The sequence below is a fragment of the Convolutriloba macropyga genome, chromosome 10 (genome assembly GCF_964194025.1).
Source record: "Convolutriloba macropyga chromosome 10, txConMacr16.3, whole genome shotgun sequence".
NCBI lineage: Eukaryota > Metazoa > Xenacoelomorpha > Acoela > Convolutidae > Convolutriloba > Convolutriloba macropyga.
The window spans coordinates 14,506,110-14,531,916 of NC_134477.1; the positions used below are offsets into that span (position 1 = coordinate 14,506,110).

The window sequence follows — 25,807 nt, forward strand, 5'->3', positions numbered from 1 at the left end:
CTACCCTAACTTGGACAAAATCAGAATATCGAAAAGAACAATAGAAATAACAAAAATAGTAAAAAAAATATCACATAAAAAGCGTTAAAGTTTTTTTCAGTTCAGGGCTGTGGGTAGGTGCTGGTGGGGAGGGGGGTAGGTGGGGGCAGGTAGGTGGTGGGGGGTAGGTACGTGGGGGGGGTAGTTTTTTTGGTGGGGGCGGGGTAGGTAGTTAAGTGGGATCAAATTTTGTCAAATTGACCTCTTCAGCTTGAATTACAGACTGTTACTAATTGCAATGCATTACAAACTAAGCTATTGTATAAGTCCAATGTTCGACAACAGAAGTCAACAATCAAAAACGGAGGTAAAAGCTCGAACAAAAAGAAGTCAAATTTCAAGTCATGACCAAACTTGCTTTTTGCTAAAAAGACATAGCCGGTAGAATACCGGAAACGACTCGAATCGTTGAGCAAAATAATCTCTACCCTAACTTGGACAAAATCAGAATATCGAAAAGAACAATAGAAATAACAAAAATAGTAAAAAAATATCACATAAAAAGCGTTAAAGTTTTTTTCAGTTCAGGGCTGTGGGTAGGTGCTGGTGGAGAGGGGGGTAGGTGGGGGCATGTTGGTGGTGGTGGGGGTAGGTACGTGGGGGGGGTAGTTTTTTGGTGGGGGCGGGGTAGGTAGTTAAGTGGGATCAAATTTCGTCAAATTGACCTCTTCACCTTGAATTACAGACTGTTACCGATTGCTATACACTACAAACTAAGCTATTGTTAAAGTCTAATGTTCGAAACCAGAAGTCAACAATCAAAAACGGAGGTGAACGCTCGAATAGAAAGAAGTCAAAATTCAAGTCATGAACAAACTTGCTTTCTGCTTAAAACATAGCCGGTAGAATACCGGAAACGACTCGAATGGTCGTGCAAAATTATCTCTACCCTAACTTGGACAAAATCAGAATATTGAAAAGAACACTAGAAATAACAAAAATGGTAGACAAATATAACATAAAAAGCGCTAACAATTTTTCAGTTCAGTGGTGTGGGTAGGTGCTGGTGGGGGGTTGGTAGGTGGTGTTGAGGGTGTAGATAGGTGGGGTGGGGGTAGGTACGTTGCAGGGGTAGGTAGGTACGTGGGGGGGGGGGGGGGGTGAGGTGTAGGTACGTTGGTGTTGAGGCGGGGGGGGGGGGTAGGTACGTTGGGGTTGAGGGGAAGGGGGGGTGTAGGTACGTTGGGGGGGGGGGGGAAGGTAGGTACGTGGGGGTAGTTTTTTTGGGGGGGTAGGTAGTTAAATGGGATCAAATTTTCTCAAATTGACCTCTTCACCTTGAATTACAGACTGCTACCAATTACTATACATTACAAACTAAGCTATTGTTAAAGTCCAGTGTTCGAAAACAGAAGTCAACAATCAAAAAACGGAGGTAAACGCTTGAATAGAAAGAAGCCAAAATTCAAGTCATGAACAAACTTGCTTTCTGCTGAAAAAAAACCTGTAAAATTTCAATACTCCTCTTCGAGTCATAGAAAAACCTGTAGAATACCAATACTCCTCTTCGAGTCGTAAAAAGACACACACGTTTACAATTATTGCTATGAACTTCGTTCAAGAGCAATTAAACAACAAAACGAATACGGGCGAAACTCAAAAATTGCGTCAGACCTGACAATTGAGTCTCAAAAAAAACTAAAATGTAAAACTGGGTTTAATGGATACTGTTTCTCTTTTCATTTCGTTTCTCGGCTCCGTTCACTTCAGGTTGCTTAGCAGGGCAACTGCTATTAATAAGCATATTGACAAGAGAATAAGCGAAGAATGAAACTAGCTTGGAGAGTATAAAAAATTGGTGCGACTGCTCCCAATCAAAGAGGGGTACTCTCTAATTACAATCTACTTAAGCGGGTAGGTGCACTAACATCACTATTGGGCTTAATTAGCTGTTAACAGTGTTTATTATATAACAATACATCGCAATCAATTTTGATAACAAATTAATCATTACGTACACGACGAACCTCAGGCGAGTTGTTCTCAAACAACTGGCAATCGGTTGGCCGCGTCAGAAGCCAGCTGCGGCTTATGTTAATTTTTGCTTATTTGGGGGGTTGGGTTAGCATGGGACGGGGTGGGTGGTGAGAGCGGGTGGTTTTTACGATTGGAATGAGGTGTAGCGCGAGGAGGGGGGAGGCTTGTGGTGGGGGTGATGTGATGATGAGCTAAAGTGGGAGAGGGGTCAACCTTCATACCACCGAATTTTATGTCTGTCTCCAAAAGCTTAGGTGAATCGCAGACTTAGAGACCAGTGAGCCGAAGGCCTCTAAAAGAACTTAATGCCCTCCTGGCTTTGCCTGTTTGTAAAAATCAAAAGGTGAGATGAAAAAAAGCTATCAGATCAACAATTGGTAGTACAACAAATCGCACAAGACCAGCAGGAGTAATATAATTGCTACAAACTTCATTTGAGAGGAATTAAAAAATAATCGATCAACCAGAAATGAGAGTTCGAAATCACTTAATGAGGAAATTCAATCGTTAAAGTTAATTGTTAGAATATCAGCTTGCATCTAAACACACTATGAGCGTTAGTGAATTCTCACAAATAAGCCTAGCTAATGGTAGCGGTGGAAACAATTTATTAACAATTGATTCAACACCATACCTCTTCGTTGACACCTCGATATGAAGGGTCCTTCTTCATATTCTGAACAAAAACTTCAGAAAATATCGGACAACAAAGAAATTTTTTGTTTTAAATTTTGGGGTAAAGCAGGGATATCAGCACGTCCAATTGCATTTAAGGAGCTGTACAACTAAAACTTTGATGAAAACTTTGAATCACTCGCGAGATTCAACAAATTTATTAATGAAAATCAAAATTTGTGTACGTTATGCATCAGCACCGGCTGTTCTCAAACTTCTCAGATCTAAGAGAACACATCTCTATTAAAGCAAATGATAGTTAAACTGTTCATCCTCTTTTAGCTGAGATTACTGGATTTAACACTTAGGACGAAGAACAAGTTCCCACTTTTTGGCCGATTAAAATTTTCCAATATTTAATGTCGACCATCTTGAATGGATGCATCATCAACTGCTAAATAAGAACATAATCGACTAACGTCGGGCGAATTGCTCTCAAACGACCGGCGAGAGGTTGGCTCCGTCAATAGCTAGCCACGGTTTGGGATAATAAAATGTTGAAAACTATTATCAAACCTTTAAGGACGTTCCTAGCCCCTGGGGCTGGAAAAACTTGAATAATGACACACAAAATGACAGAAAAAAATGAAAAAAAAATTGCAAGTTTCGTCAACAAAAATGCTAAAATTCTCGATGTTCAAATCTTTTAACGCATTCCATTACATCTAGAAAACTATGCAGTAACCTATTAACAAACCCAAAAGGAGGCTCCTGGGCAATTGAGGCTGGAGAAACCTTAAAAAAATGACAAAAATTTTGAAAAAAAAACTTGGACGTTTTATAAAAAAAATGCTAAAATTTGTGATATCAAAAGTTTAAAACTATTCCATGACCAAAAAAACATTTCAAAAATTTATTATCAAACCCTTAAGAGATTTTTTAGCCCCTTGGGCCGTAAAACGTGAAAAATGACAAAAAAAAACGAAAACAAAAGTTTTGTCGAAAAATGTAAAATTCGTGATGTTAAAATCATGAAAAACATTCCATTACATCTAGAAACTATGCAATAACCTATTATCAAACCCTAAAGGAGGTTCTTTGGCTCTTGAGGCCGAAGAAACCTAGAAAAAGCCAAACATTTTGAAAAAAATTGCAAAAAAATTGCTAAAAATTGTAATATTTAAATGCTAAAACTATTCCAAGGCTGAAAAAAACTTTGTGACATATTATGAAACTTTTAAGGAGGTTTTGTAGCCCCCCCTAGGGCTGGAAAAACTTGAATAATGACAACAAATAAAAAAGAATTGAAAATTGCTTTGTCAAAAAAATGCTAAAATTTGTGATGTTAAAAATCTTGAAAACCATTCCCTTACATCTAGAAACTTGGCAGTAACCTATTATCAATCCTGGAGGAGCTCCTTGGCTCTTGAGGCTGTTGAGACATTCAAGAACTCAAAAACTTGAAAAAAACTGCAAGCTTTGTCAAAACGTTGCAAAAAATTGATATCAAAAAAGTTGCAAAATATTCAACAAATGACAATTACAAAAATGACAATTAGTATAAATTTGCGTGTCGTTGTTTAAAGGACCAAAACATATAGCTCTTGAAATGGCCATAAAAAGTACTTATGTCTTGCAAAAGACCTTTGGCAACTTTAACCGGCGTCAATTTTAGACTGGTCCGACAAAAATTTCAAAAAATGTTAAAAAACGCGAAAACTTGCAACATTTTGGGCTCAGAAAACACAAAAATGACCTTTTAACCTTAAACTACGGCCTTCCCAGTAGCTTCACCACACTAAGCACTTGAAGGACTACTAACTGCGGCTACGGGCCTCTAATGAAACTTAATGCCCGCTGGTCGCTACCTGTTTATCCCGTTTTTAAGGGAGAAACAGGTCGCGTTTGCGAGCAATTAATCAGAATATTGTTCCACCTGTAACTATCTATGTCATAAAATGCGATGCCAGAACAAATGCAACAATTCCAAGTCAATTTATTAAATTTTAATTAATGCATGATCGTGATATTGAACAATTTTAATAGTTCTTAGCCAATAAATTTTACACTATATTTTAAACCACATACGATCGATTTACTCGATAACATATTTCGGATCAATTCTGTTTCGGCCCACAGTGTTTTTATGACCCCCAGTTACAAATTATATGTTGTTATATAGCACGTTACTATGTAAAAAAAATAGCACGTGCGCCTGGGGGTCATACAAGATTTACGCTCACTAAGCTGCGGGGGGGGGGGGGGGGGGGGGAAGACGAATGCGATGTTTCTATCATCGTAGCACTGACCTCCTCGTTGACACTCTTCATAAAAGGGTCGAATCCAAGACAGTTCTCGTCCATCATTCGGAGTGCCTTCTGAAACGCCTCCTCGAAACTCCTCCCAATTCCCATCACCTCACCCACACTCTTCATTGCACTGCCCAGTTGCGGTTTTACCTTCAGGAACTTGTTCAAGTCCCATCTGAACAACATTTTAGATCAATTTACAAATAGTTCTTGACAATGTCTCAAGTTATCGATTCCAACTTCTTTAAAGAGGAAAGCTACCTTTTTTTACAGAATAAACAACTCAAATCGGCTCAATCCCAAACTTAAAATTCTGCTTGAACGCCCAGCTTGTAAATTTGTTGTCATGTCAAGAATAGCAGAATTGGCGAAAAAAGCTTGAGACCAAAACCATAATTGAATAAAAAAGACTTCTGGTTAAAATGTTTTCTCAGATCAGCATTCGTTACAATTCTAATTATTTACCTTGGTATCTTGACAACACAGTAGTCTAAGCTGGGTTCAAAACAGGCAGTTGTTTGATCTCCGGTTACTGAATTTCTCAATTCAACCAATGACTTCCCCAGACTGAGCTTCGCAGCCACATATGCGAGAGGATACCCAGTAGCTTTGCTGGCTAAGGCTGAGCTCCTCGACAGACGAGCATTCACTTCTATTATGAAGAACTGAAACATTCGTCGCGTTTATATACTCAGTGATAAGGCTCATGTATGTACTGTTTATAACACGTTGAAGCATTTTTTGAAATTGATGGGTTCAGGAAATAAAGCACCGCCGAAAAAGGCCATGACATTGATTTAAGGACTGACAAAAGCATTCAGACGCATGCCTGAATCCAGACGCATGCCTGATTCCATATAAAATCCCACGGTCCAATAAAGAGAGGCATGGACAAAGATGCAGTTATTTACCAGTTAAAAGGGTTTTTCCGTGGGGTTTCTTCTAGACCCAATTTCATATAGGAAAAAAACCCCATTGAAAAAAACCTACTTGACAGCTAATGAGCTGCACATTTAGTGATACCAATCACAAAAGAAAAAACCATCGCCGAATGATTGCCAGAAAATAAGCTCCAGATGACCCCATTGACCGAGAGTGCGATTGAAACAGTTACAGAAAATAATCAGAAAAAGAAATTAGATTCAATAAAAATAGCAAATTCAGCCACTAAACTGGATGAAATAATACTATAGTAGTTAGCAGTATACTCTAAGGAACATCGATAACTTAAGGAACCAAGTATTTAAGCATTAAGTCGTAGTGCCCGAGCTTTATTAATATATCCCGTTTCTTTTGATTTCGCGTTTTGACGTTGAACGTACTCGCATCAATTTGATGAAAGCATTCTTAAGTTCGTTCAGTTGAAACTGTGAGAGAGATTAAGTCTGACCATAAGCATCAAAGTGGCGACTTACGTAAAATGAAAACAGGTAAAAGGTATGAAAAAACAGAGGAAAATTCCGAAAACACAATTCGAAGAAATGAATGAAACACAAAATGATCGTCGACCTGACCCTGCAGACCAATTAAACATTACACGCCAAACAAAAAATCAACAAATTTGGAGAATAAGAACAATAGCAATTAAATTGTAGATTTTTAAAATCAAATTTTGAATACCAGGTTAGAATAGGAATACCAGGTTGGAATCTTGAAAAACTTAATGCCCAATCGGCGCTACTTGGATATCCTGTTTTGAAAGCTCAAAGTCATGGAAAAAACTATGTGCACAAATCCGTACAAAACATAGACCAAATAATGTCGAAAGAATTGCTCTCGAAGGTCAGGCGAAGCAAATTATTTCAAAGGCTGTAGACTAGATAAAATTTTGTTTCTGGGTGCAAATAAGTTAACCACGCCCGGATTTGAACCATGGATCTCCCGATCCCTCACCAGAAGCACTGCTCACTCGGCAATCAGGCCCTTCTTGTTGCTATGCTGCAAAAGAATTTACTTTAGCAACAGGCTTTACTTCGTTTGAGAGCAATTAAAAAATTATTTTAATTTAGTTAAAACTGGTCGAGCAAGCAGTCCAATGTCTCCACTCTGTAAAAGAACCCTTAAAAAACTTCCAAACAAGCGATTGAACTAGAAATTTTGTTCTGAGAGGTAAAAAGAAAGAAGAGTTAGGCAATAATTTCAAAATTAGACAAATTAGTGGAAAAATTCACTTAATTTATTTAATTTAATCAAATTTTCTAAAGGAACATAAACCGGCTAATTACTCCGACGAATTACTCTCGAGCAACAAGCGGCGCCACTTAATTCAGAGGAGGTGTAGCCTGAAGACATTTTTATGGGTGCTAAAGGAGCTAGAGCAATAGAGATCAATCAGAAATGAAGGACGAAAACGGGGAAATGTCACTTGAGAAGTCAAAGAAGAAGGTCCTAGAAGAAAAACGCAAAAAGACCTAGCGAAAAATTAGCAAAAGACCAACACAATTACAATAATTAATTCGAACTTCATTTCAAAGCTATCAAAAACACTACAGGAAAACTCCTTATTCACTTAAGTACAACTACTCACTAGATGAAATACAACCAGCTAGTTTAAAAACTTACCAAAATTATTCTATTGATTTTAATGACAAAAGCGGAGGAAAATCAGAAAATCAAAACCTAATATCATTTTCCTGGAACAATTGTTCATAAGTTACGACTATATAACAAATATTTTCAGCAGACTAGTTATTTTGTTTCAAGAAACGAAAACCAATACAAACTGTAGATAAAACAAACAGAACAAAATGAACAACATAACCGACTAAGTTCGGCGAACTGCTCTCAAACGACCAGCGAGCGGTTGGCTTAGTCAGTAGCTAGCCACGTTCTTGAAAAAGTTCTTGAAAATAACGACCTCACAACACTGTGTTGCTGAATCAACCCGTCAACCCACGCACATCTTTAAAACACACTAATTAGAGCTTTAAATGATTTTTTATATATATTGTATATTTAGTAATAGTACCTGCGTGCTTTAGGAACCTAGAGACACTTAATGCTCAATGAACGTTACTGGATATCCCTTTTGAATGCTCCAATGAGCGTTACTGGATATCCCGGATTTGAACCATGGACCTCCCGATCCCTCACCAGAAGCACTGCCCACTCGGCTATCAGGCCTTTCTTGTTGCTATGCTGCAATAGAATTTATTTTAGCAGACGCTTTACTTCGGAGTGAGAGCAATAGAGATCACTCAAAAATAAACAACGAAAACGTGGAAAAGTCATTTGGGAAGCCAAAGAAAGTTCTCGAAAAGCGCAAAAACGGTCAAGTGAAAAATTTGCATAAAAACAAACACGTTTACAATAATTGCAACGAACTTCCTTCGAGAGCAATTAAAAACATTGCAGGAAGACTACCTATTCACTACTCACTAGATGAAATACAACAAATTAGTTTAAATGAAAACTAAGCAATAAACGAAAACTAATAAAAACTGTAGATAAAACAAAAACGAAACAAAGTGAAATACGTAACCGACTAACGTCGGGCGAACTGCTCTCAAATGACCAGCGAGCGGTTGCCTTAGACAGTAGCTATCCATGGTTTACTGAGGTCAGCTTTAGCTTAATTGAAGGAGCGTGATATGAGCGCAGCTGAAGGGGGTGCAACGGGGGGCAGCAGTCTGGGAGGACGGTGGGAGGGGGTCCTAATGCCCACTTGGCGCTACCTGTTTTTCCCGTTTCTGAGGACGAAAATGGGTCAGACAAAAAATCGATCAATCGAAAAATCGCAAAAAAAGACCAACATGACTGATATGATTGCCACAAACTTGTTTGAGAGCAATTAATCAAGGAAACCGAAGAACCAAAAAATCAAAACCTAACGTTTTTGAATAATTTCACTACAAAATCTTAAATCTCGAAAAAATTCCATGAGACCCTTGAATATTGTTTTTGGTTGGTCAACAACTGACTTAAACCAAAGAGACAAATATATTAAAACATAACCGACTAACGTCGGGCGAATTCCTCTCAAACGACCGGCGAGCAGTTGACTTCGTCAGTAGCTAACCACGGTTTATTAAAGCTAGCGCCAGCTTGATTCGACTCTTCAACTTTTACTTTTCTAGCTTTGTTAGTAAACAAGTCAAATAGAAAACTGATATTTAAAAAATTTGCAAAATATTGCAAAATTTAAGAAAAGCTTCCAGATGCTGCAGTGAAAATGTTCAAAACTATTTTTTCTCTCCTGAGTTATGTCAAGTAACCCATCTGCAAGACTTGAAAAACTTTGTTGGCCAGTAATGATAGTTAAACTCAGAAAAGGACAAAAACACTCAAAAATTTTGAAAACAAATGCAAAGTTTGACAAAATCCAACACATTAAAATCTTTAAAACCATTTCATTGTCTCCAGAGACTATCCAGTATCACTATTTCAAGCTTTAATTAGTTTTAATTGTTCAAAAACATCCATAAACTTGGAAAATGATAATAATGAAAAAAGTGCTAAAGCTGGAGTCATTAAAATATTGATAACAATTTCATGAATCTAGACAAACTATGCGACAGCTTTTCATGAAGCCTTGGAGGAGGTCCCTAGGACCCTGGTGCCGGGAAAAACGACGGAAAAAGTCAAAAAGGTTAAAAAAAAACTTGAAAAAATTGCAATTAATTTTAAAAATTACTGGTCGTAAAATCTTGAAAAAGTTTCCATTACATCTAGAAGCCATGCAGTATTCTAAGCTCAAACTCTAGAGGAGGTTATGGGGCTGTTGAGGTTGGAGAAACCAAGAAAAAGACAAAAAAAATCAAAAACTTGAAAAAAACTAGAAGTTGTGATAATAGTTGTAACTAATCCATGGCCAACAAACATTTTTCATTAACTCATTATCAAATCTTAACGGAGACTTTTTGTTAGGCTGAAAAACCTGAATATATGACAATAATGTCAAATAAACTGACAATAGCGAGAATAAACTGACAATAAATTTAAAAATTTTTTGACATAAGTTTTGTCAAAAAAAGTGCTGAAATTTAAGGTGTTGAAATCTGGAAAAACAATTCATTACCTTTAGAAACTATACAGTACCTACTTTGAGCCCTAGAGGAGGTTTCTCCAGTCTTGAGACTGGAGAAACCTAAAAACCAACAAAAACCTGAAAAAACTGAAAGTTTTATCAAAAAAAAATTGATAAACTTTGTCAAATTAAAAAACTGTAAGCTATTCTATGGCAAAAAAAATTGTTCCAGTAACGCATTATCCAACCCTTAAGGACGTTTTCTGGCCCCTTCGTCCGGAAAGAAGTGGATAATAAAAAATAAATGTCAAAATTGGAAAAATTTGCACGTTTTGTCAAAAAAAGGCTAAAATTCGTGATGTTAAAAGGTTGAAACCATTCCACTACCACTAGAAACTATGCAGTAACCTAATATAAAATCCTATAGGGGGTTTTCTTGACATCTAGGGCAAAAAAAACACAAAAAATGTCGAAACTTTTCAAAAAAAACTTGAAATTTGTGAAAATTTGTATAAAATTGCGTGTTTTAGCGATCGGTTGTTCGTCAGTAGACACGGGAGAAGGGGTGTACACCGGGGGTCTGATGGGGAGGGGGTGGGCAACAGTGGGATGGAGGGGCAACAGCGAGGTGGGGGTGGGGCAATAGGGTGGGGGGGTCAAAAGTGGGGGTGTCGTCAACCTCTAAAAACCGCCATTCACAACATAAGTATAAGTCTCCAAAACAGTTTGAGCTGAAACAGAGCTGAAAGGCTCTAAGAGCACTTAATGCCCGCTGGGCGCTACCTGTTTATCCCGTTTTTGAGAACGAAAAGTCAAAAGCGTGAGACGAAAAATTGGTCAAGCGGAAAATTGCATACAAAAGACCGACAGGACTAATATAATTGCTCCAAACTTCGTTTGAGAGCAATTAAAAAATTATTTTAATTTAGTTAAAACTGGTCGAGCAAGCAGTCCAATGTCTCCACTCTGTAAAAGAACCCTTAAAAAACTTCCAAACAAGCGATTGAACTAGAAATTTTGTTCTGAGAGGTAAAAAGAAAGAAGAGTTAGGCAATAATTTCAAAATTAGACAAATTAGTGGAAAAATTCACTTAATTTATTTAATTTAATCAAATTTTCTAACGGAACATAAACCGGCTAATTACTCCGACGAATTACTCTCGAGCAACAAGCGGCGCCACTTAATTCAGAGGAGGTGTAGCCTGAAGACATTTTTATGGGTGCTAAAGGAGCTAGAGCAATAGAGATCAATCAGAAATGAAGGACGAAAACGGGGAAATGTCACTTGAGAAGTCAAAGAAGAAGGTCCTAGAAGAAAAACGCAAAAAGACCTAGCGAAAAATTAGCAAAAGACCAACACAATTACAATAATTAATTCGAACTTCATTTCAAAGCTATCAAAAACACTACAGGAAAACTGCTTATTCACTTAAGTACAACTACTCACTAGATGAAATACAACCAGCTAGTTTAAAAACTTACCAAAATTATTCTATTGATTTTAATGACAAAAGCGGAGGAAAATCAGAAAATCAAAACCTAATATCATTTTCCTGGAACAATTGTTCATAAGTTACGACTATATAACAAATATTTTCAGCAGACTAGTTATTTTGTTTCAAGAAACGAAAACCAATACAAACTGTAGATAAAACAAACAGAACAAAATGAACAACATAACCGACTAAGTTCGGCGAACTGCTCTCAAACGACCAGCGAGCGGTTGGCTTAGTCAGTAGCTAGCCACGTTCTTGAAAAAGTTCTTGAAAATAACGACCTCACAACACTGTGTTGCTGAATCAACCCGTCAACCCACGCACATCTTTAAAACACACTAATTAGAGCTTTAAATGATTTTTTAAATATATTGTATATTTAGTAATAGTACCTGCGTGCTTTAGGAACCTAGAGACACTTAATGCTCAATGAACGTTACTGGATATCCCTTTTGAATGCTCCAATGAGCGTTACTGGATATCCCGGATCTGAACCATGGACCTCCCGATCCCTCACCAGAAGCACTGCCCACTCGGCTATCAGGCCTTTCTTGTTGCCATGCTGCAATTAATTGCAACGAACTTCCTTCGAGAGCAATTAAAAACATTGCAGGAAGACTACCTATTCACTACTCACTAGATGAAAAACAACAAATTAGTTTAAATGAAAACTAAGCAAGAAACGAAAAATAATAAAAACTGTAGATAAAACAAAAACGAAACATAGTGAAAAACGTAACCGACTAACGTCGGGCGAACTGCTCTCAAAAGACCAGCGAGCGGTTGCCTTAGACAGTAGCTATCCATGGTTTACTGAGGTCAGCTTTAGCTTAATTGAAGGAGCCTGACATGAGCGCAGCTGAAGGGGCTGCAACGGGGGGCAGCAGTGTGGGAGGAAGGTTGCAGGGGGTCTTAATGCCAACTTGGCGCTACCTGATTCTCCCGTTTCTGAGGACGAAAATGGGTCAGACAAAAAATCGATCAATCGAAAAATCGAACAAAAAAGACCAACATGACTGATATGATTGCTACAAACTTCTTTGAGAGCAATTAATCAAGGAAACCGAAGAACCAAAAAATCAAAACCTGACGTTTTTGAATAATTTCACTACAAAATCTTAAATCTCGAAAAAAATCCATGAGACCCTTGAATATTGTTTTTGGTTGGTCAACAACTGACTTAAACCAAAGAGACACAAATATATTAAAACATAACCGAATAACGTCGGGCAAATTCCTCTCAAACGACCGGCGAGCGGTTGACTTCGTCAGTAGCTGACCACGGTTTATTAAAGCTAGCGCCAGCTTGATTCGACTCTTCAACTTTTACTTTTCTAGCTTTGTTAGTAAACAAGTCAAATAGAAAACTGATATTTAAAAAATTTGCAAAATATCGCAAAATTTAAGAAAAGCTTCCAGATGCTGCAGTGAAAATGTTCAAAACTATTTTTTCTCTCCTGAGTTATGTCAAGTAACCCATTTGCAAGACTTGAAAAACTTTGTTGGCCAGTAATGATAGTTAAACTCAGAAAAGGACAAAACACTCAAAAATTTTGAAAACAATTGCAAAGTTTAACAAAATTCAACACATTAAAATCTTTAAAACCATTTCATTGTCTCCAGAGACTATCCAGTATCACTATTTCAAGCTTTAATTAGTTTTACTTGTTCAAAAACATCCATAAACTTGGAAAACGATAATAATTTTTCGAAAAATTAAAAAATTAAATTTCATCAAAAAAGTCCTAAAGCTGGAGTCAATAAAATATTGATAACAATTTCATGAATCTAGACAAACTATGCGACAGCTTTTCATGAAGCCTTGGAGGAGGTCCCTAGGACCCTGGTGCCGGGAAAAACGACGGAAAAAGTCAAAAAGGTTAAAAAAAAACTTGAAAAAATTGCAATTAATTTTAAAAATTACTGGTCGTAAAATCTTGAAAAAGTTTCCATTACATCTAGAAGCCATGCAGTAACCTAAGCTCGAACTCTAGAGGAGGCTATGGTGCTGTTGAGGTTGGAGAAACCAAGAAAATGACAAAAAAAATTCAAAAACTTGAAAAAAAAACTAGAAGTTGTGATAATAGTTGTAACTAGTCCATGGCCAACAAAGATTTTTCAGTAACTCATTATCAAATCTTAACGGAGATTTTTTGTTAGGCTGAAAAACCTGAATTTATGACAATAATGTCAAATAAACTGACAATAGCGAGAATAAACTGACAATAAATTTAAAAATTTTTTGACATAAGTTTTGTCAAAAAAAATGCTGAAATTTAAGGTGTTGAAATCTGGAAAAACAGTTCATTACATTTAGAAATTATACAGTACCTACTTTTGAGCCCTATAGGAGGTTTCTCCAGTCTTGAGACTGGAGAAACCTAAAAACCAACAAAAACCTGAAAAAAACTGAAAGTTTTATCAAAAAAAAAATTGATAAAAATTGTCATATTAAAAAACTGTAAGCTATTCTATGGCAAAAAAAAATTGTTTCAGTAACGCATTATCAAACCCTTAAGGACGTTTTCTGGCCCCTTCGTCCGGAAAGAAGTGGATAATAAAAAATAAATGTCAAAATTGGAAAAATTTGCACGTTTTGTCAAAAAAAGGCTAAAATTCGTGATGTTAAAAGGTTGAAACCATTCCACTACCACTAGAAACTATGCAGTAACCTAATATAAAATCCTAGAGGAGGTTTTCTTGACATCTAGGGCTGAAAAAAACACAAAAAATGTCGAAACTTTTCAAAAAAAAAAACTTGAAGAAATTTGTGAAAATTTGTATAAAATTGCGTGTTTTAGCGATCGGTTGTTCGTCAGTAGACACGGGAGAAGGGGTGTACACCGGGGATCCGATGGGGAGGGGTGGGCAACAGTGGGATGGAGGGGCAACAGAGAGGTGGGGGTCAAAAGTGGGGGTGTCGTCAATCTCTAAAAACCGCCATTCACAACATAAGTATAAGTATAAGTCTCCAAAACAGTTTGAGCTGAAACAGAGCTGAAAGGCTCTAAGAGCACTTAATGCCCGCTGGGCGCCACCTGTTTATCCCGTTTTTGAGAACGAAAAGTCAAAAGCGTCAGACGAAAAATCGGTCAAGCGAAAAATTGCATAAAAAAGACCGACAGGACTAATATAATTGCTACAAACTTCGTTTGAGAGCAATTAAAAAATTATTTTAATTTAGTTAAAACTGGTCGACCAAGCAGTCCAATGTCTCCACTCTGTAAAAGAACCCTTAAAAAACTTCCAAACAAGCGATTGAACTAGAAATTTTGTTCTGAGAGGTAAAAAGAAAGAAGAGTTAGGCAATAATTTCAAAATTAGACAAATTAGTGGAAAAATTCACTTCATTTATTTAATTTAATCAAATTTTCTAACGGAACATAAACCGGCTAATTACTCCGACGAATTACTCTCGAGCAACAAGCGGCGCCACTTAATTCAGAGGAGATGTAGCCTGAGGACATTTTTATGGGTGCTAAAGGTTCCACCGTCGGTTCGACTCTTAAGCTATACGAGCTCTCTACCGTCCTGGCATACCATCGCTTTCATCACAGCAATAAACTCAGCTTCTGAATGAGAGCAATTTAGCTCAAACAAAAATCATGAAGTCAAACTCGAAAAAGCCACGAGAAGTGAAACCGAAAGAATCTTTGGGAATAAAACGGTCAAGCAAAATTTTGTCCAAAAAAGACAAACGTGTGCAATGATTGCTTCAAACTTGGTTCAATAGCAATTATTTAGTTTAAAACTAATACCAACCAAATGCAAACGTCTTCAAAGCCAATTGGAATAACAAAACTAAAAAATCACCCAACAACATGAGAAATTGAAGGCGATTAAAAATACGAAAACAGCTTAAAAAAAGTGTTAAACGGCAAAACGACAAAATAAAAGTCTAATAATTGTTCTAGAGTGTCAAAAATGCTAAGAAAGATGCAATAATTAGTTAATGAGAGATACTACGTTTGACGAAAATGTTCAAACTGAAGAAGCTGCTTTGAAAAAGCCGCTACCGATCTAATAAAAAAAATGTTCTGGCTTTGCACATTTTGAAATTTAACATGAACAGACATATACTCTCTCTTCTCTCTCCTTTTCAATTTATTCAACGAACGCAAAATGACTTTCTTCAACAAACGAAGTTGTAACACGTCCGGCATTGACTTTTACATCCTGTTTCAGAACCACTCGACCGATTTAAAAAAAATAGACTGCCATAACTCTTCGAGTCGTAAAAAGATAGAGCACCAATACACTCCAATTTCTTTGTATGGAGAAAAAGGTGAGCGCCTAAATGAGCCGTTGAGAGGTTGAAGACGGCTACTAAAAATAACGACCGATGTTCAATATTAAAGGTGAGGTTTATTTTCGAATTAGAACCAGACTGGGGGGTTTATTATCCAAGGGATATACGTCCAGAATAACTTAGTTTCAGTTTGTAGCGTAAAATCATCGTAATTAATAAATTGGAATCTTCACCATATGCAAATCAACTATCAAATGACTACTATCTTGACTACTATCAAATAAATGTTATTGTCGCTTGTAATATCTCATGATGTGATTACTAAGTTAGCTATGAGAGAGTAACCCTAGACGAACCTCTTTGGAATCGGGATTGAGTGCATACTGGATGTTACACTCTCCGATGACATTCAAGTGTCTGATCACTTTCAGTGCTGTGTCTCGCAACATGTTATACTCGTCATTGCTCAGAGTCTGACTGGGTGCCACTACAATCGATTCCCCAGTGTGGATTCCCAACGGATCGACATTTTCCATGTTGCAGACTGTGATGCAGTTGTTGTATGCGTCCCTCACTACCTCATATTCAACTTCTTTCCATCCTCGAAGGGATCGGTCAATTAGCACCTGTAAGCAACAAGAGGCCAAAAATCGTGGACGGATTTTGTTTCCTCTCAAGTCCAGGAGTTCAGAAGCGTGAATTTTGTCAGAAAGAAGCAATCTTTCCGTTCTGCTATATAACAGCAAAATGTAAGGACAGCATTCCAAAAAATAGCTCAAAACTATGATGCGAAGAACCGCAATCAACGCTAATACATGACAAGTTTTCGAAAAACAGTTGATTGCAATCTTCTGCTTCCGTCAAAAAACCTTCCGTAATTCACGTTTGTTTTAAAGCTATAACTATTGCGAAATGTAACTGAAAAATTAATGAAGTTATTTTATGATGAACGAGTAGCCAGAATTCGATTAATAAAAGTCATGGAACTAATAGGGGCTGAAATTAGCTTCAACGGCAGGATGATTTTGCATCTATCCCTTCACTTCAATACCGATGAAACAGATACAAGGTAAGAGGAAAGAGGGTGATATCAATAAAGTGTACATGTTGCTTCTCGAGAACGTACATCCTTGTTTGGATACATGAATTAAACGGTTTAAATGACCCCTAAAAATCCTTAACTCTCACCTGATTGGTTAATGTAAAAGCTCTTCCCACCAATTCCTTCAGTTCATCAATGTCATGAGCAAAACCAGATCCAAGTCCACCCAATGCAAATGCAGCACGCACTAGTACAGGATACCCTATACTCTCTGCAGCCTCTATCGCTTCCTGAACTGAAAAGAACCGGCAGGTTAGGTACAATTTCATTTTCAAAAATTCTTTTCTTCGAACTTTAGATTGGTAGCAATAGATAACTGCTTTCCGACGTATAGAGATATTAAGGAGATCAGACGAATCCATCAATTGCCCTCAGATAATTAATGATTCTAATCTTAAAAAGATCGCGAAAGCAAACGGCAGATAAAAACTTTCAAAAAAGACAGGAAAGTCAAAATTACTCAAAAAAGAGTGCTCAAACTTACGAATCAGAGAACCGCTACAATTTGATTTCTAATCACGGCAATTAAGACAAAAAAAATACATGATTCTTCCTTGTTGTATATATTCCAGACAACATGATTTCATACTAATTCAAAAATTAAATTAATCAGAAAAACAAAAGCAACAGAATAATATTCAAAGGCAAAAAATCGTCTAAAACAATACCAAGCCCGGAAGAAAATTGCAATGAATAGTAAAAAGTAGAAACGTCGGAAAATACTTTCTAGCAAACTCCCAGTACTGCCTTATTTTGAATTAAATCAATTGCAAACCGAAGAGACCAAGATCTAAGAAAAAGCTGAATTCATTCAATTTTTTAACAACTGAATAAAATCAATATAAAGAATATAAAAGTAGGTGCCAGGACAAAACTAGAATGATACAAACGAGAATGTGAAGAATATGGACACAATGTTAGGAACACCGTAACAAAAAGACAAATTCTTGATTTTTTGAAAGTTAAAAATCAAATTTAAGAAAATCAAGAAGAACGAGTACATTTCATTGATCAGCATTCGAGACACAGAAAAGACAACCAGTCATTCGAGACAAAAATCCAAGTTGCTGAACAGAGTAAAACAAGAAAAAGCAGAATTCAGGCATACGAAACAATGAAACATTTTGCAAAAAAAAGTGGTCAAAAAATATTTAAGACAGCATTTAGGAAAAAAATTTATCTCTTTTTTCAAAAACTTAACACCAAAAAATGATTGATTTTTTATTGAAACGAAATTAAAGTACCTCATGTTCCCCAAAACAGTTTCTAGTAATTAAAAACAAAATACAAACAAAACTGATAAAAATTGGCAAAAAACTACGAAAATCGGATTAGCAAATGTACAATTTTATGAAACAAAATTACATCGAGGTAGAAAGAGGCATTGAGTATATGAATTATCAAAGGGAAGTTGCCATATTTACTGATTTTTGACAAAAAACAGCTAAAAGATCCAAAAATGAAGAAATTAATAGAAAAAAAAAGCCAAAAATTAACTAAAAAATCAAGAATTATGCGCCAATTTCGCATTTGAAACGCAATTTCAGGCTATGCAAAATACTGTGCTATCAATTTCCGGGGTTTACATTTCAACATAGCATCGATTAAAAATTATTTTTACAAAGAACCAAATTACAAGCAAAAAAACTAGGCCACTTAGACGAAAAAACGGCTAAAAACGGTTATCTATATGTGCCAATCAGTCAAAAACTACTTTTCAATGTCAAAAAGTCATTCACTAAACGCAGCGCATGATCAAAAAACTTCTCTCGCTCAGAAAAAATTAGTTCACACTGCAATTTTACTCGCTTTTGCTTTTAGGTCAAAACATCGTCTGAACGAATAGTACTTCCGGTAAAAAAAACCTTAAGAAAACCAATACTCCTCTTCGAGTCGTAAAAACCAAGAGCACCGCAATATAGCTACGCTCAGCTTACAGCTTCGCAGCTATAATAACTGTACTGCTAACTGTCGCTTTCAAAGAAGCTTTAAAAAGAATTTGTCAATTTTTGAGACCTCAGTTAAGCGTGGACCGAATAACCAAATTTCTATATTCCAAAAGGAGCTCTAGAATGCTTTGCTGCCACAGACACATACCTGAAAACGCAGCTGCACTGGGCGCCACTTGTTCTCCAATTTCGTGAATTTTGTCTCTAAAAATTGCCCGATCTTCCGTTGCTTCGATTGATTCAATCGCAGTTCCCAGTACTCGGATGCCATATTTAGCTAGAATTCCCTGTTTTTCCAACTTCACTCCACAGTTCAAGGCAGTTTGGCCACCGAATGAAAGTAAGATGCCCTGGGGTCTTTCGGAGATTATGACCTTTTCCACGTACTCGGGTGTGATTGGGACGAAATATACCTCATCCGCTAGATCCTTGCCTGAAATGAACATTTAGATCAGTGTTAAAACTCCAGTACAGATTACAATGAAATCAAGCTGAAGTTAAAGCGTGCATGTGTAATAAAGCACAACGTACATTACTTTTTCGTTAATAAACTCAAGAACGCTCGGCGGGGTTTGAAATTCTTCGCAGCCTCAGCTCTAGGGGGGGGGACGATAGACGGGAAAAATACAAATCGATCATTAGGATATAATAGAACTTCACAGAAAAAAATCTAACGCTTATAGAAGACTAACTAGTCTGGACAGTAGCAATGTTTGGATTCACAAGCACCACTTTTAATCCCTCCTCTTTCAACGCTTTGATTGCCTGGGATCCGGAGTAGTCGAATTCTCCTGCCTGTCCAATCGAGAGACCACCTGATCCGAGGAGCAATACTTTCTTGATCTTGCAATCGGGACTGGATGTTGTAACCCGTTCGTACATTGTGGGGTGTCTGAGTTTGTTGTAAATACGATCCGCAACCGTCTCTGATCTAAACGCAAATGATATCTTAAAATCATTTTATTATGCTTGTACACGTTTTGAGCTTTCAACGTCGTATGTAACCAGAAATTATCATATTCTTATATTTGACGCTTCCCGCGAAGTTTTACACACATTAATATCCAATAAGATGCTCTCATACAAAATTGAATTCAATTTTGAAGCAAACAATTATTATACAAGCATTATGAAAAGAATTGCCCACACGTTGATGCAAATTGCAGGCAGGGATATCAGAAATTTTGACCTATTTTTCTGACTTATATAAGTACTTTTCAAGTTACTTCTGGCGGAACTTCGAAGACGAATCTTAGATAAGTACTTTTCAGAAGATGAATCTTAACATACCCTGGTTCGACAAATCCATGAGTTCTGACAACATCCAGGAAGACATCAAAGAGGAATTCGGAGTCCATAGGACCTGCCCTTCCCTCTGGGTGAAATTGTACACTAAAACAACAGAACAGAATAATGCTGAATGAATTGCCTTCAAACGACGTGCGTAGGGTTTTGTGAATCACAAACTTACTTTTAGAGAGCCTGAGGCGCACTGGGTGGGGCATTTTATACATATAGCTTTAAAAATGACCCTCTACACAAGTTTCGCATTGGACTCTAGTAATTTTTGAGTGCTTGCGATACGTGGAAGCATGCGTTTGTGCCTCAGTAGATTCTACCAGAAAACGATTTAAACCGGATGTTCATACCAAAGAGCGGACATGAACTCACAAAAGTCTCATCCTAATCTGTATAGACAAATTTTATCGACACCCAAAAGATCTCTCAATCGACGTCAACATTGCTAGGACTTTGGTACTTTGAAGTAACACGCTTGAACTTAGATCAACAGTTAAAACTTTTAATTAAAACGCACCAAATTAAAGCAGACTATTTTTGCGCTGCCACGGCTCAAAAATAACAATGAGAAGAAAATAAAAAACCGATTAACTTCATTCAGGCATATAAAGTCAAACTTTTTATAATGCCAACTCATTATTACGTTAAGATGAGGAGATAGACGATGTATGGCTAGCCAGCTGTGTAGATCAGAACTACTTTCAGCTGACATGCCAAGATTGCTATAGGTACTTTCTAAATTGCGAAGCAGGGCAACACAAAGTGGGAGTACCAATGTAAAAAACGTGAAAAACTGACCGCACTAAACTAAAGTAAAAGGAAATTTTTAATGAATACGTAATGATTGCAGTAAGATCTATAAAATACGGTATGAGAAAAAGACAACCAGATACAGCAAAAACACTTGAACGATTATTCTCGGTTTCTTTAATGTAGAACGATGTCGTAGCGCATTTCTTTGAAAAAATTTATAACACCCTAGTGGCTGACTTCCGTAGCAATCAGCGTGAGCATCGAAAGTGCAATAGCAGGGATTCAATAAGAGGTGTTTGGAGCGGCGAGGTTTGGTTTTGAAGAGTATCGAAGGAGGCTTTGCACCATGATTTTATGCCTTTTTAGCAGCTTCAATGAACTGTACACTCAGACTTGTAGAGCTCTAAGAAAGTTGCTCAGTGACTTAATGCCCTCAGGGCTTTACCTGTTTCTCCAACTTTTCAGGCTAAAAAGTTACCAGCATCAGACCAAAAATCGATCACGAGAAAAATCGCATAAAAGACCACGGGACGAATATAATTGCTATAAACTCCTTAGGATTACATCTGCTACCTCATTTAGATAACTTTTCAAACCGTATTGGAATTTTGGTTGCTCTCTTCGTTCCATGACCTTCATGTCATGTCCAGGGTCAATTCTCTCAAACCCTTTTTGTGCTTCCGTAAATAATATAGGCGAAACTTTAATCTCCTGAATGCGGACTCAGCACAACGTTCCCGATTTTCCTTAACAAACTGAAAACCTGTTTAAATTCTCAAAACAAAAAAAACACTTAGCTACACAGCATGTTCACCAAATATTTAAAATAATACAAAAATTTTAGCTTACAGAAAGCCTCCCAGTTGCTGTATGAGCGTTCAAATGTTACAAATGTTCCTCACTGTTTTCATAGTATTGATCATTTTTAAAAAAAAAACAAATCTCATTTACAATCGCAAACTAAGCAAAATAACGAAAAGAGGTTGAAAACAAGCAACGCTTACAAATGAGGTCTACGACAATCTCCGGTTTTCAGGGTTCAGCGAGCAAGATATGGCACTCAATCATCCCAAGTACAAGCGTTTTAAAACAGGAGCTGCAATTTTATGCTGGTCTAAGTTTCTCAGCTGAGAACTGTGTTGTTATAGAAGAGGCTCCTCAACCCCTCCTCTTTCTAAAAATCGATGTGGCTTATGAGTAAAGAGTTCAGGTAGAAGTGTTTATTCTAGAGCCGAACGATCTGCTTGGTTATTTGATTGACTAACCCGACAACAGATAGATCTTTTTTCATCTTTAGTTCATACCACTTCCTGGATGAGCACTGAGTTGCATCAGGAGAGTGAAAAATGATAAAGAGCTCACGATTATCAAACATAACCGACTAACGTCGGACGAATTGCTCTCAAACCACCGCGAACGGTTGGCTTCGTCAGTAGCTAGCCACGGTTCAGTGACCCTAGCTTAAGCTTGATTCGACTCTGCAAATTTTAGTTTTCTCGCCTTGTTAGTAAATAAATCAAATAAAAAACTAATTTTTTTCAAAATTTGCAAAATATTTCAAATTTAAAAGAAAAGCTTTCAGATTTCGCAGTGAAAATGTTCAAACCTATTTCTTGTCCCTGGAGACATGCAAAGTAACCCATCTGCAAGACTTGAAAAGCTTCGTTGGCCAGTAATGATCGTTAAACTCAGAAAACGACAAAAATATTAAACACAATCGCAAACTTTAACAAAATCTTGCTAAAATTCAAGATATTAAAATCTTCAGAGCCATTTCATTGTCTCAGGGGACTATCCAGCATCCCTATTTCAAGCTTTAAATAGTTTCACTGGCTCATAAAGATCCATACACTTGGAACATGATAATAATATTCCAAAAATTAAAATAATTAAATTTTATCAAAAAATTCTGGTCATCGAAATATTGATAATTATTCCCTTAACTCTAGAATTATGCGAAAGCTTATCATCCAACCTGTGAGGTCCCTAGGACTCTGGTGCCGCAAAAAATGAAAAACTCAAAAATATTCAAAAAAAACTTTAAATGCTTTAAAACTTTAAAAAAAACTTTAAAAACTTTAAAATGCTTTAAAACTTTAAAACTTTAAATGCTTTAAAACTTTAAAAAAAACTTTAAAAACTTTAAATGCAAATATTCTTAAAATTGCTGATATTAAAATCTTGATAAACATTTCATTACATCTAGAAGCTAAGCAGTAACCTATATTCAAACCCTAGAGGAGATTGTTTGGCTATTGAGGCTAGAGAAACCTAAAAAATGACGAAAAATTTCGAACTTGAAAAAAATTGCAAGTTTTATTTAAAAAAATTGCGATAAAACTTATGATAATAAAAAGTTAAAAACTAATAAATGGCCAGCAAACATTTTCCAGTAAATTACTATCAACCCTAAGGAAAATTTTCTCACCCCTGAGGCTGAAAATCCCGAATAATGACAACGTCAATTCGTGATGTTAAAATTTTGAAAACATTCCATTATATGTAGAAACTATACAGTAACCTATTATTGAGGCTGCAGAAACCTAAAAAACGACAAAAATTTTCAAAAACTTGAAAAAATGCAATTTTTATCAACAAATTGCTATGATTTGTGATATTAAAAAGATGAAAGCTATTCCATGGCACATAAAAAATTTACAGTATCTTTTTGTGAAACCTTTAAGGAGGTTTTCTGGCCCCTGCGCTGAAAGCTGAAAGGCGCTGAAAGGCTCTAAGAGCAGTTAATGCCCGCTGGGCGCTACCTGTTTATCCCGTTTTTGAGGACGAAAGGCAAAAGCGTCAGAGGAAAATCGGTCAAGCGAAAAAGCGCATTAAAAAAGACTGACATGACTAATATAATTGCTACAAACTTCGTTTCAGAGCAATTAAAAACAAACAAACAACTAACGTCTGACGGATTGCACTCAAACGACTGACAAGCGATTAGCTTTGGTAGTAGGCAGTTTGAGCTTAGAGAGATGACCGAGGGCAGGTGAAATAGGAGTGGGGAAGGGGTGAAACAGAAGTGGGGGGCTGAGTGGGGCCATGAAGGGGTTGGGCGAATCGATCGAACAGGACTAAGGGTTGCATGAGTTGACGAGTGGACGTGGGGAGTGCGGATAGATAGAGGGGGTTCCAAAGCACCAAACCTGCCCTTCACACTTTGATTTTATGTGTTCTCAGCATCTTCGACTACTCGTGCACTTAGACAGCAGAACTCTAAATGAACTGCTGGGCGACTCAACATCCTCTGATTTTAACTGTTTATCCCGTTTTGAAGACGAAAAGTTAGAAGCGTCAGATTAAAAATCGATCGAAATAAAAAGCCGCAAAAAAGATTGCAAGTTTAATAACAACCGACTAACGTCGGGCCAAATTGTTTTCAATCAACTGGAGCGAAGTTGTCTTCCTCAGAAGGGAGGCTAGTGTTAGATTAATGGGGGGATGCGGAGCGCGGTTGGGGGCTAGCGTGCAGGATTTGGGGAAAAGAGGTGAAGGTGGTCGTGAACGAGGGGCGAAAAGTTCTTGGGGGAGGGGGGTTAAGTTGGAGGTTTAACTATAAGAATCGCCCTTTACACCAAGAATTCATATCTCTTAAAGTTTCGGTGAATCGCATACTTAGATACTGAAGAACTGTAAGACTCTAAGAGAACTTAATGCCTGCCGGGTTTTACCTTTTTTATCACGTTTTTTACGACGAGAATTCAAATAATTATACAAAATGGGCCAGCAGAACAAAAATCATTGCCACAAATTTAGTTCGACAGAACTTAATAATTGCTACATACTTCGTTTTAGAGCAATTAATCATTATAGCCATTATTGGATTGATCTACCTTTTCAGCACGGAAACGATACAGTCAGTACACAAACTAAGAACTTAGAACAGGTAGCAACGCAAATGAAACTCGACAGGAATCCGCGTATACATTAATATAACCGACTACTAAAAAATTCTGATTGTCGACAATTAAATTTTCTAAAACTACGAAGCCACTTGAAATTAAATACTAAGCAAAGCAAAACGTTTAAAAGACATGCTAAGTTACAACTGGAATATTTAAGGCGCTACCAGAGCTCAAAAAATATTGTCTAGCTTTTCTATAATGCTAACTCAACACTCCATTAAGATAAGCAGAATAAACGATGAGTGACTAGCCAGCTGTGTAGATCAGAACTTCTTTCAGCTGACATGCCAAGATTGCTATAGGTACTTTCTAAATTGCGAAGCAGGGCAACGCAAAGTGGGAGTACCGAAAAACAAAATTTGATCAAAATTCTTACAATCCAATATATTTTCCTTAAAAACAAGTTGTACTTGAACACGCAGTAATTGCAATAACAACTGTTAAATATAACAACTGTCCAGCATACGAGATAAAACCTTAAGCATTTGTTTTGCTCAAAATTCAATAGCTTAACGCGGCCAAGACATTGAGCAAATATACTTTCGGTACCTTCTAAATTATGAAGCAAAACAACACAAAGTGGGGGTACCATTCGCAACAAACAGACGCTCAATGAACAGTTAAGTCTCATTATGTGTAAACCAAAAAGCATTCTTAAAATCTCACCTAAAGTAAGGGAGAACAGAGTGAATAATTCCCTCGTTGCTTTTGTCATTTGCATTTTCAAACAGCACCGACCACTTATCCTTCGGTAGCGAGTCGGAATCAACTGCAAATCCGTGATTCTGACTAGTTATCAAACACCTTCCGCTCTTCATGTGAACACAGGGCTGATTATGACCTCTGTTGCCATACTTCAGTTTGTAAGTTGTCCCACCGGCTGCCAGGCCCAGAAGCTGGTTTCCAAAGCAGATACCAAATATGGGTCGGATGTCTTTGGCTGTTGTTGCGCTCAGTACTTTTTGGATGTTTTCGACAGCTTTGCGACATTTTTCCGGATCGCCCGGGCCGTTGGATAAGAATAGGGCATCGAAGGCTAGAATAGGGTAGTTTAATTAGTTTGTGTATGTAAGCCAATTGATACAAAGTTTTTTTTTGAGTTACACCGATTTCACCAGGTTATCAAAATATTGTATACGCAAAAG

At 37.0% G+C, this 25,807-nt stretch overlaps 1 protein-coding gene across 1 annotated transcript in view; it reads right to left on the reverse strand.

Annotated features, from left to right (window-relative positions):
- LOC142347932 (multifunctional protein CAD-like) overlaps positions 1-25,807 on the reverse strand; it is a 155,846-nt gene that overhangs the window by 112,091 nt on the left and 17,948 nt on the right. Inside the window, exons 8-16 of the mRNA XM_075399097.1 lie at positions 25,329-25,698; positions 19,993-20,094; positions 19,395-19,633; positions 18,851-19,135; positions 16,840-16,988; positions 16,008-16,277; positions 5,406-5,605; positions 4,941-5,115; positions 2,651-2,692 (exon numbers count right to left, since the gene is read on the reverse strand). Of these exons, the coding sequence (XP_075255212.1) occupies positions 2,651-2,692; positions 4,941-5,115; positions 5,406-5,605; positions 16,008-16,277; positions 16,840-16,988; positions 18,851-19,135; positions 19,395-19,633; positions 19,993-20,094; positions 25,329-25,698 (1,832 nt within the window). The remainder of the gene's footprint in view (positions 1-2,650; positions 2,693-4,940; positions 5,116-5,405; positions 5,606-16,007; positions 16,278-16,839; positions 16,989-18,850; positions 19,136-19,394; positions 19,634-19,992; positions 20,095-25,328; positions 25,699-25,807) is intronic.